Raw genomic sequence first — 12,908 nt, forward strand, 5'->3', positions numbered from 1 at the left:
GCCTATTACGAACATTAAATGAACATGAGTTAATCATACTTATGTTGATTTACATGTGTGCAGAAAAATGAATGCACATTTTAACTGTTACTATTGTCGTATATAATATTTTGCAATGTAACTAATTTGCTTTGCATACTCGATCCAAATTTTAAGGTGCGCAGTAGGATTTTTTGCATTACTTGCATCAATATGTATTTAGGTTTTCTTAGACTAGGCCTGAAGATTCATTTTGCAGCAGTAGAGGAAAATTACATGTTCCCTCTGATCTGAATTAACTCATAAGTTGTAGACATATTGGTGAATGTCCTATTGTATTAAAGACCAAGAACATGTTTCGATGTTAACAAATATAACAGTATTTGTTCTTGCTGTCGAACAAGACAGGAAGCTTTATTCATTTTGTATGAGAACTGTTCCATTTATCTTGTGTACTGTGGTAAAGGATCCCAAAGTAGCAGTCAGAAATTAAGTATCATATTTTGGCTGAACTGTATGAGTTCATCAAGATGATTATGCATCTTCCGTGAGAAAATCCAGAATAGTTGCAAATTTGATGGTGTCAGCGGTTACCATTGGGTGTTGGTTATCGTGCGCGAGATGAGCGCACCTGAAGGACCATTCAGAAGCTCATGAAAATGTCTAATTAGTGAGAGACTTTTCAAATTTTGAATGAATTGGTCAGTCAGTCTGTCAGAGTATTCTGTTGGAGTACTTCTTGGGTGTCCATGCTGTCATCTCCTGTCCCTTTTCAAGTCTTTTGCCAAATTCAGTCTTTGTTATGAGAGTCCTTTAGTCTTGTATGTCCAGTTACTAAGGCTGTTCAGTACTGATGTGTCCAATAATTATGAGCTGTTCACTTGTTCTATGTGCAGCCCGTGTTATGCACTGTCCTGATGCTGTTGTCTACCGAGCAGAACGAAACTGTGAAAGCTGTGCTTGATGAAACTTTCCTGTCTGCTGTCCCATGAGGAGAGATATAGGCCCTCATTACAACCCTGGTGGTCCAAGACCACCAGGGCTGTTTTGTCTGAAGCACCGCCAACAGGCTGGCGGTGCCTCAGAGGGGATTGCGACCATCGCGGTAGCGCCGCGGTCGCACCGCCGGGGCCGGCGGTTTCCCGCCACTTTTGCCCCGGCGGTGATAATCTGCCAGTGCACCCTACCGCCAGCCTTTTCCTGGTGGTTTGAACCGCCAGGAAAAGGCTGGCGGTACGGGGAGTCGTGGGGCCCCTGGGGGCCCCTGCACTGCCCATGCCACTGGCATTGGCAGTGCAGGGGCCCCCTGACAGGGCCCAGTGCAGCTTTTCACTGTCTGCATAGCAGACAGTGAAAAGCGCGACGGGAGCAACTGCACACGTCGCACGGCTGCAACACCGTCGGCTCCATTTGGAGCCGGCTCCCATGTTGCGGCCCACATCCCCGCTGGGCCGGCGGGCGGAAACTCTGTTTCCGCTCGACGGCCCAGTGGGGATGTCATTTTGGGCACCGCGGGAGTGCAGCCGCATTGGCCGCCACACGGCTGTTACAACTTGTTGTAATGACCCCCATAATCTTTAATGTGGTTTCTTGTTTCCTTTTCAGGCTAAATGATTACACCAGTGTATTTTATAGTAAGTTACCCTAGTTAGAAGATTTGTTCAAATTATTTTTGTATTTTCTTTTGTTTTGCCTGTATGTGTTAGTCCGTCCCAACACATGCAATTCCAAATTCGTATTAGTGATAAGGGTGGCCCAGCCCTGAAAACTGATTGTTAATTTGAATTTTGATGATTTACTGATGTCACCATCCTTTGGTTTGAAATTTGGTTCTAGTGTGCATATTATAATTTTGTTGATTTGTGTTATTCTCTAGGAGTGTCTGATAGCATTGATGTTTAGTAGTCTTAATCTGTTTAGACGTTTTGGTCAGTCAATGATTCTAATGTATGTTTGTAATGTAGTTTTTCGCACTCTACACATTACATTGATTTTGGGATTGGAATAAAGCTTTGAAACTTTATTAAGTTTGGAGTTTGATTTTGAGTTTAAATTGGTCATGGTGTTTAGAATTGTTTATGGTTTTTATGTTATTGATTTGTGTTGAATGAATCTGACTACCACACTCCTCACTGAGTCCAAAGGTCCAGTTGACTTCTAGTAGTTGGGATAAGGAATGGTGCTTCACCAGAACGCTTGTAATTTCTGAACCCGAGGCGGAAAGAAGACCTCCGCGGGTGCTCCAGCAGTTGTAAAGTTCCCTGTTTTCCTTCACCAGCTTTAAAAATTTCCCTCAGCACAACAAGATATTTCCACGCTAACTGAAGCCATCTCAGCCCCACAGGATCCGTGGATACAAAAATGCGAATGTTTTTCTCTACACATTTCCATTTTACTGAACTTCTCTTTGCAGTGTAGCATTTTAGTGGCAAGAACATGTATCCCCTAATTAAGGGTACCATAAAGAGATTGACGATAATTATTGCTCCTGATAAAATGTGATGCCCCATGGTTGGATATTTATTGAGTGTGTTATTTCCTACACTTCAGCCCCTTGTCCAAGGATATGAAGCACTACATAATTGCAAGTCAAAGCAACACCTGTGATGAGTCCAGCCATTCAAAATGGGGCACAAGAAGTGGACTTTGGAAATGCACATTTTGGTAATAAAGCACCAATGATTTACAAGGCTCCATTTCGCTTAATACATTTCTGCACATTTATCTGACTAAATGTAACAAAGAAGAACATCACACACCTCCAGGTATTATCCAACTGGCCCCCTTACTGAAGAATTTCTAGCAGATTTAAATTGCTGTTCTGCCAAGAATAATGCTTCATCTTACATTAAGCTCCGCTATATTACAGTAAAGCGGTAATTATTTATTACTAAAACTATAAGTTCTGTCGTGGGAACAAAATTCCACAAGGGGCAAAAATTATAGGTGGCCCTTTGAATTCCTCGCTAAAGGAACTCCCCATCACTGTTTGACTGTTTAGTGACCACACAAACTCTGGATTGACTTTTCAGGCTGGTTACAGGTTTTGCTGCTTTTAAGACCCACCCAGTTAAGGTCATATTTTAGGTGGACAATATTTTATATAGTAGCTGGCAGCAGTGTAATTATTGCTTGCTGTAAAGTGTTTACATCATGTAGTTAACCGGCTGAGCTGACTTTACATTTAGTAATTGGCAGTGTAGAGCTATCATTGGTAATTTCCAAATAGTGTGTTTATTTATGTAGAGCAAATATGCACTTTTCATAAGGAAAAAGTGCATAAAAGTGACATTGTTACCAACGAAAATAAGACTGGGCAAGTGGAAGTTCTTAAACAACATGGTGAACAAGCTTTAGACACATATCAATGATGCTTTACATATGGTGCCATAACTGCATATTAAAACATCATGGGCCCGTGGTAACATAATTGCCAATCTTAAATTCTACACATGTAGGCCCAGAGTTAAGAAAAAGTGGTGTGTCAACTATGATGCGCCATTTTACTTGCGCTCTGCTACCGACACGTAACGACACCATGGTTGCGCCGTATTTATAATACGGTGCAACATGGCAATCGTTAGCACAATAGCATCAACATTTTTTGCGCTATTGTGGCGCTTCACCACACTATCATCAAAAATGTTGATGCTAGTGCAGCAAAGTGCAAGGAAGCCCTAGGTTACTATGGAAGTGTCATTTTAATGCCTGCTCTAAGCAGGCATTAAACATTACGCCAAAAATGGTGCAGTAAAATCTTTTATATTTCACTGCACCGTTTTTGCAGGCATCTGAGCGCCGGAACGCCCCCTCACATACATTATGCCTGGCACAGACATAATCTGGCGAAGGGGGTCACAAAGTGGCGCAATGCATGCATTGCTCCACTTAGTAAATATGGTGCTGCAGAAAAGCCACTGAAACGCCACCTTACCGTAAATAAAATGACGCTATGGCGGTGCTAAGGTGGCGCTAGGGGCTCAGAAATATGCCCAGTACTGTGCTGTTCTCTGATGGCTGTTAGCCTGTAAAGCTTTGCGGAAAGTACAGAGAAGTTTTGCAGTGATTAATGCAGTTAATGACTGCAGTAAAGCTGTTATGTTGGCTAGAAACCTAGTTCCGCTGCGTTCTAAAGAAGACCTGGCTCTTACTTTTCTTTACACTAAGTAATGGTCCCCCATGTCTCACAGCGTCCCTTATGGGGGAGACAGGTCGCTGCACCGGGAGCCACCTAAACCTGGTGCACACTCTATCCTGTAGTCATAGCGAATGTGCCCACCTTTTGGGACGTAGCATATTTGTGAGATAAATCTAGTGGACGCACTGTCCAGCCTTATTGTACAAGATCCAGTAAAGCGGGACGAGAACCAGTCTTGGTCATGCACCTCCAGCATCATGTCCAGACCACCAAGGAGGCTAACAGTACCAAAGTGCATTCTGTAATGCCATCGGGGGTCGTTATTGTTGTCAATTGTCCTGGTGCGGCGGGAACTTTTACCCTGTACCTTTACAACGACATAGGCATCAGATTGACCGGTCACAAACCAAAAACTGTCTCCACGGAGACCATTCCCCTCTATAACATTCACGGTTAACTCTCCCACACCTTTTTTCAATGGACAGCACTCGCTGTTCATGAAATAGCTGCTCGGACAGCTACAGGTGCACTGGCTGCCTTGTCGCGTGAGTCTTCCTCGAGGACAACTGGGGCATCTAACCATAGATTGCTTTTCCAGAATGTACTCCGCGATGGCTACTTTGAGGTTTTCCCTGACTCGACTTTGGGAGCACTTTACTAGGTGTAGGGGCGCCAAGGTGTATTCTACCACATCTGGGTTCGCTTTCAAACTGTTGATCCAGCTCTGAATACTTTGCTTCCGGTTGCCGCGATTTTGATTTGGAAACAAGAGATCCGCGCCCTTATCCCCAACCCCACCAATCACTTCAGTAAACCTCTCACGATACACCTCTGAAAATGTGTTCCTGTGCAATTGTCTCCTGGCCATAGACCGGCACTGCGACGCACTGGCTCGGGCTGTAGTGGATAACTTGGTCGCACTGACCTCAGCATCCAGGCAGTCTTTCACCTCACCTTTCGTGAGTCCGTTTACGGCCACCTCACATGACTTGATTGCAGTCACGTCCTTGATTCTGCCTCCCAAGGTGACCTGCGTGATGTAATGAGTCCCGTAGACGTCTATAAGCTGACGGAAGGCTGCCTTTGTGGAAGAGTCGTACCTTGTCGGCAGTGACTTCAGCAACTTGTCAAATTCATCCGTGACCTGAGGGCAATGTTTTATGCGGTATCTAGAACAAAGAAAGAATGGTTTTAATATACGTAAATATTTTGGTGTGCAACACAATGGAAGTCTTTCCGACATACAGCATACAAACCAACTAAGCTAATCTAATGCATTTGATATCTACTTACACACCATGAATTGGGGCGAGCAGCAAACTATATTTCGTCCTGAACTCGTGCTGTAAGACTTGGGAATAATTTTTCATAGAAGACAAACATAAAATATTTGGGGGCATATTTACAAGAAAGTAATGCATCGGTCCTGATGTGCAACTCCTCTTGCGTCACCCCTGCCCTACTTAATGACACTATGGCTGCACTGTATTTACAATATGGTACACCATGGCAGTCATTAGGACAAACGTGGCAACATTTGTGCAGCTATTGTGGCACTTTGCTACATTAGCGTAAAAAATTGTGCTCTGAGCAGGGGTTAAAAATTACGGAAGAAAAGGCGTAGGCATAATGTGGTGCAAGGGTTTACAAAGTGGTGCAGCGCACTTTGTAAATACAGCATGGGAGAAAGGCCTCCTTAACGCCGCCTTAGCGTAAAAAATAAAATGACACTAGGATGGCACAAGGTGGCGCTAGGGGCTTGTAAATATGCCCTAGTTTTTTTTTTTAAGTATCTCCAGCATTTCACAATGCCAAGTACATTGTGAGTGGAATATTAGCAACTGGGCTAGATTGGCAACCAGTGCTTAGTTTGTGCCAGGGGTTGCACGTGGTGCACACCAGCACTCAGTTATGGGGGGGTATTTTATTTATTCATACTTTGACCCAGAGCGAGAAAAAGTAAAGCAGAAAAGTGAGAAAGAAAGAAGAAGAAAAGAAAGGAAAACACTGAAAAAGATAGAAAGCAAGTTATGGTGTGGTATTGGAAATACGATTCTTGAGGTGAATTCTAGACTGGGCGGCACTGGTTTTCAGTAACACCGACATTTGGTGCCGGACTCATTAGAAGAGTACTCCATCCCTCCCTCCTAGTAGCGTGGGGTGAAGTGCAGAAAAGGCCAGTATTATTATAAACATTGTAATGTACATCACAAGTGCAAGCGTGCTCATGCGAAATTAATCCAATGAATCTGTACTCGGCTTTTCGCTCTGTCCTTCACATGCACAGGCTGCCCATCTTCCCTTGCTTCCCTCGGCTATAAACTGCGCACACACCACTGTATTGATGTCCTCTCAATTCAACTCACCTGTAATATGTGCTAAACACTTCTTGACTGATGAAGCTGTACCTCGCAAACGCCGACCTCGTCTTTGCAAATTCAGAGAGGCGAGAACTGGAGCCTCCTATTGCAGCTGACAGTCTGCCACCAACCGAGAGGCCAACTTTCCAGTCATTGGTAATGCCTTCAGTTTGTGATATTGCGAGGGAAGTGCTGGATTCATGAATTTTGGATGCCGTTTTCATGCTGCGCTTTGAAACGATGCGCCAATCAGCAATCTCCCTAGGTACCTTTTGGTATCTGTTGCCTAGTATTTGGTTCCTGCACAGGTTACAGCCATTGCTTCCATTTCCTCTGCTCTCCATTTTAATAACATAGGCTCCCTTCCTTTCCAGTTTGGTAACGTCGAACCCTTCTCCACCTAGGTTGTGACCAGGCACGTATGAAGCTGCTTCACATTCCTGGGTATTGCCAGGCCGGCAGCCGGCCTCCACCCCAGACAACCTCTGCGAAGTCAGACAGAGCGTCCAGCAAGACAGCAGCAACCCAAAATGGCTTCTCATGATGGCACTAGTGCAAAGCGCGGCCTCTGGGAGAATCGTCGAGCGTCAGCAGAGGGCTCCGTACGTCTCCTGTTGGGGTACATAGAAATGTACAGTTAAAAGTCATGGCCACATTACAAACCATATCTACACATTTATAGGCAACAAGGCACATATACAAGATTTACAGCACTTCTAACAAGAATGGGCAGTCAGTAGGTCTCGCTTGCACTTTGAGTACTGCCTAAAATATTGGAAATACAGCTGCAGCGGCAAACAAAGCGAAAACGAATTGCTTTCTGTGTATGATTCATCTTTGAGATAACGTCTTCGCCATAAGTTTGAGATGCACTGTAGTCTTTAATGTATTTTAGTGGCAGCACTCATTGGCATGTGGAATATTACACCGAACAGCAAATAGCCTGAGATACGATGGACATACTCTTCAGACAGGTGCCAGTGCCTAATTTGTGAAATAACAAGTGTTGTGGACAAAGTTTTGATTAGAAGCCTGTGGCTGACGCTACAGAATGTTGGGGGCACCAGAAACAGACAGCGTAGAACAGATTCAACCTCATGCCTCTTTCATCTATCTCAATCATGCAGGTTCTTTTGCATCCCTACTTCCTTCTTTTGTCGGCATTTTTCTGTCTTTCTCTTCACCGTTCTTTCCCCCTTTTGTATTTTTCTCTGTCTTGCTTTTGGTCAAAGCCTGGTGTGGAAACATAAGTGATGGTCCCAAAAAGTGAATGTCAGTAGGCCCCACCTGTAACAACTGGCTCAATTTAAGCACTGGAAGGATCCAGATCCCTCACTAGGAACATTTTAAAGAACCAGCAACAGTAGGTTCTGCAGACAGTTGTGCTGGCAGGGCAGACCTAGAAACGAATTGGTTTTGAATGGTCTATAAGTTTATTTGTTCCAGGCCAGCCTTCACAAATATGTGTAACTGACCAAACTGAAAACTAGAGGGACTGGCCAGGGTTGAGTTGGCTTATAGGGCAGTCTGGCAATGCCAGGATGGCTAGTCTGATAGGTCAGTGTGAAGGCCAGGTTTCTGTTAGTGGGCCTGTTTTATCATCTAGTGAGATGATATTTACTACTGATTTCCCCCATATTGCCACTGAAAATTGCCTGTAGCAAGTGCAAATATATGCAGTTTCCCATACAAAACACCTATATATATAGTGGTGCCTCAGAATTTGTTTTGCACCATCATGCATTACGGGAGTGATATGATATATTGTGTGTCTCAACGTTACTAATGTAAAGTGAAACATTTATTTATAGGTGTATTCACTGTAAAAGATTAGAAGTTCATACACATGTGTTCTAATGTTTGCTTTTATCATGTTGATTTGTAGTATTCCTGCACATTTGTATTCATGTGTTTTGGCTATGGTACTATGATGTAATCACATATAATCATGTTTCATTCATTAATTCATGCATTCATTTATAATTGCAAGCTGCACCTATAATCATGTATTTGAAATGTGCATTCAATGACATATTAAGTTAGCAATTCCAAAGGCCTGAAATATTTGATTTTTAATGTCTAAACTTCAACATGGAGTTTTGCTCGCATTGCAGTATTCTTTCTTTGCAGGTGTGTTCATGCAGGTTTACAGTTAATGAAAGGCAAGTTGTGTGAGAAACTTAGTGGGATATAGGAAGATATTTTGGAAAGGACAAAGGAGTGCTAATTAACTGAAAAGAAAAGACTCCTGTTTATGTACCCAGCACCAAGAGACATTCAAGGCCGTCCTGATGTCCAAATCATAGGATGTGAGGTTTAATTAGGTTAAATGGGAGTTGCAAATTTCAGCCATGTACGGAAGATGGAAAATTACAGGTGTTGATGACATGGATTTCTTAAAGATTCTGTAGGTTTAGTTGGCATGCACCTAGTTAGACTAAGACAGATTCCCTGGAGACTTGGAGGGGTGCAGGCCTCTCTACTCTTTATTCTTTGTGTAGCTTTGTGCTACGTAACACCTCTCTAGCAGATCTTCTAATGAGGTTTCTGCTATGCTGACACTTTCCTATATTCCCATTATTTCCTATAATTCCTGAGAGATAATTAGAAGTTCCTATAGCTTAGTTTGGGGGATTTAGATTAACTCAGTTTCTTCAATGATTAGGAAAGAGGACAACAATTTATTTAGAGATCATCAGATATTATTTCTCATCTTTTGTATTGCTTCAACTGAAATTCTTCTATGCCTTATGCTCATACAATTTAATCTCATTCAACACTTTACTTCACCTTTAGTGAATCTGTACCTATGCAACATGTTCCTGATATTAATTTATATCAGTTTAGCTCTTAATTTGTAATAGACTTTGAACTTCATCTTTCTCTTCCTGAATTTAATGTGTGACTAAAAAGGTTACATTGTTAATTGATTTGAAGTGTTGATTTTATTTCCCCTTTACCCCTTTAGACTCATAAAAAGGTCTGTCGGAAGAAGAGAAGCAAGAACACGGGCCCTGAACGTCATCAGATGGTAGCAGAGTGAGGATGGCTAGGATTTGGAACCATTTATTCTAGATTAGTGAGTCCCAAGAGCCCATTCCTTATGTGCCTGTTGGAAATGGTGTCTCTAGTTGGCAGAGGTATTCACATTTGTCCAAATAGGGACCTTAATCCTAGTCAGGGTAAGTCACACATAATCCAAATTATCCTGTGCCCACCCTCTGGTAGCTTGGCACTGAGCAGTCAGGCTTCATTTAGAAGGCAATGAGTAAAGTATATGTGCAATAAATCATACAGTAACACAGTGAAAACACCACAAAAATACACCATACAGGTTTAGAAAAATATGAGAAATTTATCTCGTTAAATTAAGATTAAAATGATAAAGATTCAATAGGCACAAGTTGAGATATCACTTTTGCAAGTTTAAAAAGAGTCTTAAAACTTAGAAATCAACAGTTGACTCTTGGTTTAAAAAAGTACCTGGTTTGGGTAAAAAACCTACACGCACGGAGACCGCAGAGGAGGAGATGCATGGAAAAATCGGTTGTGTGCGGCTGAATTGCTGGTGCGGCACAGACGATGCATTGTTTCTTTCCACGCTGCAAGGGGCTTTGCGTCAATTTCTGGCATGCAGTCTTGGTGCCTCACTGCGATGCAGGTTTCTCTTTGATGCCCAGGGACGATGCGTGGAAATCCTGGGCGTGTGAGATGAAGTCACAGGCATTGCGTCAATCCGGTAGGTGAGGCGTAAAATTTTCTGTTGCACGGCAGGCGCTGCATCGATTCTTCACTTGGGAAGTCAGGCTGCGTTGTTCCGGTTCGGCTGTGTGTCAATGTGGTAGGGCTGGACATTGAAGTTCTGTCCGCAAGGCAGGCTCTGCAGCGATTCTTCACTCGAAAGTTGGGCTGCGTTATTCTGGTTCAGCTGTGCGTCAATTTTCTAGTCGCAGGACAGTCTGTGCTTCATTTCTGGCAAGCAGTGCATCGATTTTCGGCGCACAAGGAGTTCATTGAAAAGATGAAGTCTTTTTGGCCCTGAGACTTCAGAAAACAGGAGGCAAGCTCAATCCAAGCCCTTGGAGAGCACTTCTCAGCAAAGTCTGAGGGCAGCAGGGCGGCAGGTCAGCAGAAGGGCAGCAGTACTTCACAGCAAAGCAGTCCAGATCAGTCCTTTGGGCAACCAGGCAGGTCCTCTTGACAGGTTGCAAGTTCAGGTCCAGAAGTGTCTGCTTTGGTGGAGTCAGGGACCCAGTTTATAGACCCAAAAATGTCTTTGAAGTGGGGGAGACTTCAAAGAGTGGTTTTGAAGTGCACAAGGTCCCCTTTCAGTGCAAGTCTGTCTGCCAGGGTCCCAGTAGGGGGTTAGGAAGTCCATTGTGTGAGGGCAGGCCACTATTCTTTGAAATGTGTCAGGCCCTCCACCCTTCAGGCCCAGGAAGAGCCTTTCAGTATGCAGATGAGTGGAGGTGTGAGTGAGTGTTAGAGTTTTCATCCTTGGTGTGGTCTCCCTTAACTTTTTGCCTCTGTTTCCCAGGTTGTTGATGTGTGCTGGACTCTGTTTTTGCAGTTCTTGTTACTCTGGGCACTTTACCACTGCTAACCAGTGCTAAAGTGCAAGTGATCCTATACAAAATGTGTATGTAATTGGTTTATCCATGATTGGCATATTTGATTTACTAATAAGTCCCTAGTAACGTGTATTAGAGGTGCTCAGGGCCTGTAAATCAAATACTACTAGTGGGCCTGCAGCACTGGCTGTGTCACCCACATAAGTAGCTCTGTAATCATGTCTTAGACCTGCCACTGCAGTGTCTGGGTGTGCAGTTTTAACTGTAAATTCGACTTGGCAAGTGTACCCACTTGCCAGGCCTAAACCTTCAGTTTTCTTACATGTAAGACACCCCTAAGGTTGGCCTTAGGTAGCCCCAAGGGCAGGGTGCAGTGTATGGTTAAAGTAGGACATATAGTAATGTGTTTTATATGTCCTGACAGTGAAATATTGCTAAATTCATTTTTCACTGTTGCAAGGCCTGTCCCTCTCATAGGTTAACATGTGGTCTACCGTGTAGATTCCCTTTGGGAGTGGATAGACATTTTTAATTTGGGGTCTCTGAGCTCACAATTTAAAAATACATCTTTTAGTAAGATTGTGTGTTTGAAAATGCCACTTTTAGACAGTGAGCATTTTCTTGCTTAACCCATTTCTGTGACTCTGCCTGTTTGTGGATTCCCTGTTCGGGTCAGTTTGACAGTTGGGCTGGTTGCACCTCTCACCAGACAGTGGCACAAAGGGAGCTGGGGTGTAGTCTGCATTTCCTGATGAGCCATCTGTGCTAGGAGGCAGGGGAGGAGTGGTCACTCACACCTGAAAGGGCTGTGCCTGCCTTCACACAATACAGTCTCCAACCCTCTGATGTGTGTCTGGGGCCCGGCCTGGGCAAGGCAGGATTTCACAAACAAGAGAGACTTTGCTTTGAAGTATGCCTACTTCAAAGGGCAAAATTGGTATAAGAAGGGCACCCAGAATCACAGATTTTAGAACACTTCTGGAAACCAAAAGGAACCTCTGCCTGGAGAAGAGCTGAAGAGGTGAGGAAGAAGAGCTGCCCTGCCTGTGACTGTGCTCTGTGGAGCTAACCTGCAGTTGCTGCTTCTGCCTGTGCTAGAGGAAATCGTTGCGCCGTCGGCTTCGTGGCTGAAAATCAACACTCGCCTACAACGCGACCAGAAGATCGATGCCAGCGGCTATCGGAGGATCAGCTGAGGAGGAACTTCTCCAAGACCACGGACGACTCCTTTTAATGGTACTTAGGGTACCTGTAGTATGTGAGACTGTGATAATCAGTAAATTAGTGCCAAAACACCATTGTTGATGGTGCCATGTTGTAGTTGGACTCTTGCTCTAGGCAAGACTGCTAGTTTAAGGATGACAGTACTTATGTTTGTAGGCAACTATGCCAATCCTACAACAAAATGCAACTGTTGTCCCAACCCTTCTGGCTCACAAGCAGTACCTCACCAAAAACCCAAAACAGTCAAAGGTGATTTGTGGCAGCCTTTACGCATGGACACAAGAGTGTGACATCTCAGGGAGCATCGTGGTTAAATGGAGATTTCCACTTTCTCACATTAACAACATGTCTCAATCACACACAGACAATGCAGAAGATGCAGTAAAGTTTCAATAGGTTTTATTTTAGTAAAACTGCAATCTACGATAAGTTGTATGGGCTGCAATGATTAGGATAATGAACAGTGCAAGAAACAGAATGGTAAAGACAAGAGTATTTTACACAAAGACCCCCACCATCTTGCAATATCATAACATAAAATGAAGTGCGTTCTTTGTCCTAATACCCTAGCATGTAGGCCTAATCTCTTATCTAGAAGAGAGCTAGGTATGTTAAACCTCAATCTGCCAATTCCAT

At 43.6% G+C, this 12,908-nt stretch overlaps 1 protein-coding gene across 1 annotated transcript; it reads right to left on the bottom strand.

Annotated features, from left to right (window-relative positions):
- Positions 1-4,175: 4,175 nt before the first annotated feature.
- Positions 4,176-7,084, bottom strand: LOC138246903 (perforin-1-like). Its single transcript, XM_069201648.1, has 2 exons — positions 6,484-7,084; positions 4,176-5,286 (listed from the first exon to the last, which is right to left on the bottom strand). The coding sequence occupies exons 1-2, from the start codon at positions 7,017-7,019 to the stop codon at positions 4,176-4,178; spliced, it is 1,647 nt and encodes a 548-aa protein (XP_069057749.1). The 5' UTR covers positions 7,020-7,084.
- Positions 7,085-12,908: the final 5,824 nt, after the last annotated feature.

The sequence above is a fragment of the Pleurodeles waltl genome, chromosome 7, assembly GCF_031143425.1.
Source record: "Pleurodeles waltl isolate 20211129_DDA chromosome 7, aPleWal1.hap1.20221129, whole genome shotgun sequence".
In the NCBI taxonomy this organism is placed as follows: domain Eukaryota; kingdom Metazoa; phylum Chordata; class Amphibia; order Caudata; family Salamandridae; genus Pleurodeles; species Pleurodeles waltl.

Coding starts and splice junctions, on each gene's coding strand:
- LOC138246903 (XM_069201648.1), bottom strand. CDS start 7,019: ATGAGAAGCCATTTTGGGTTGCTGCTGTCTTGCTGGACGCTCTGTCTG. Junction 5,287..6,483: donor GTGTTTAGCACATATTACAG/GTGAGTTGAATT, acceptor TCTTTGTTCTAG/ATACCGCATAAAACATTGCC.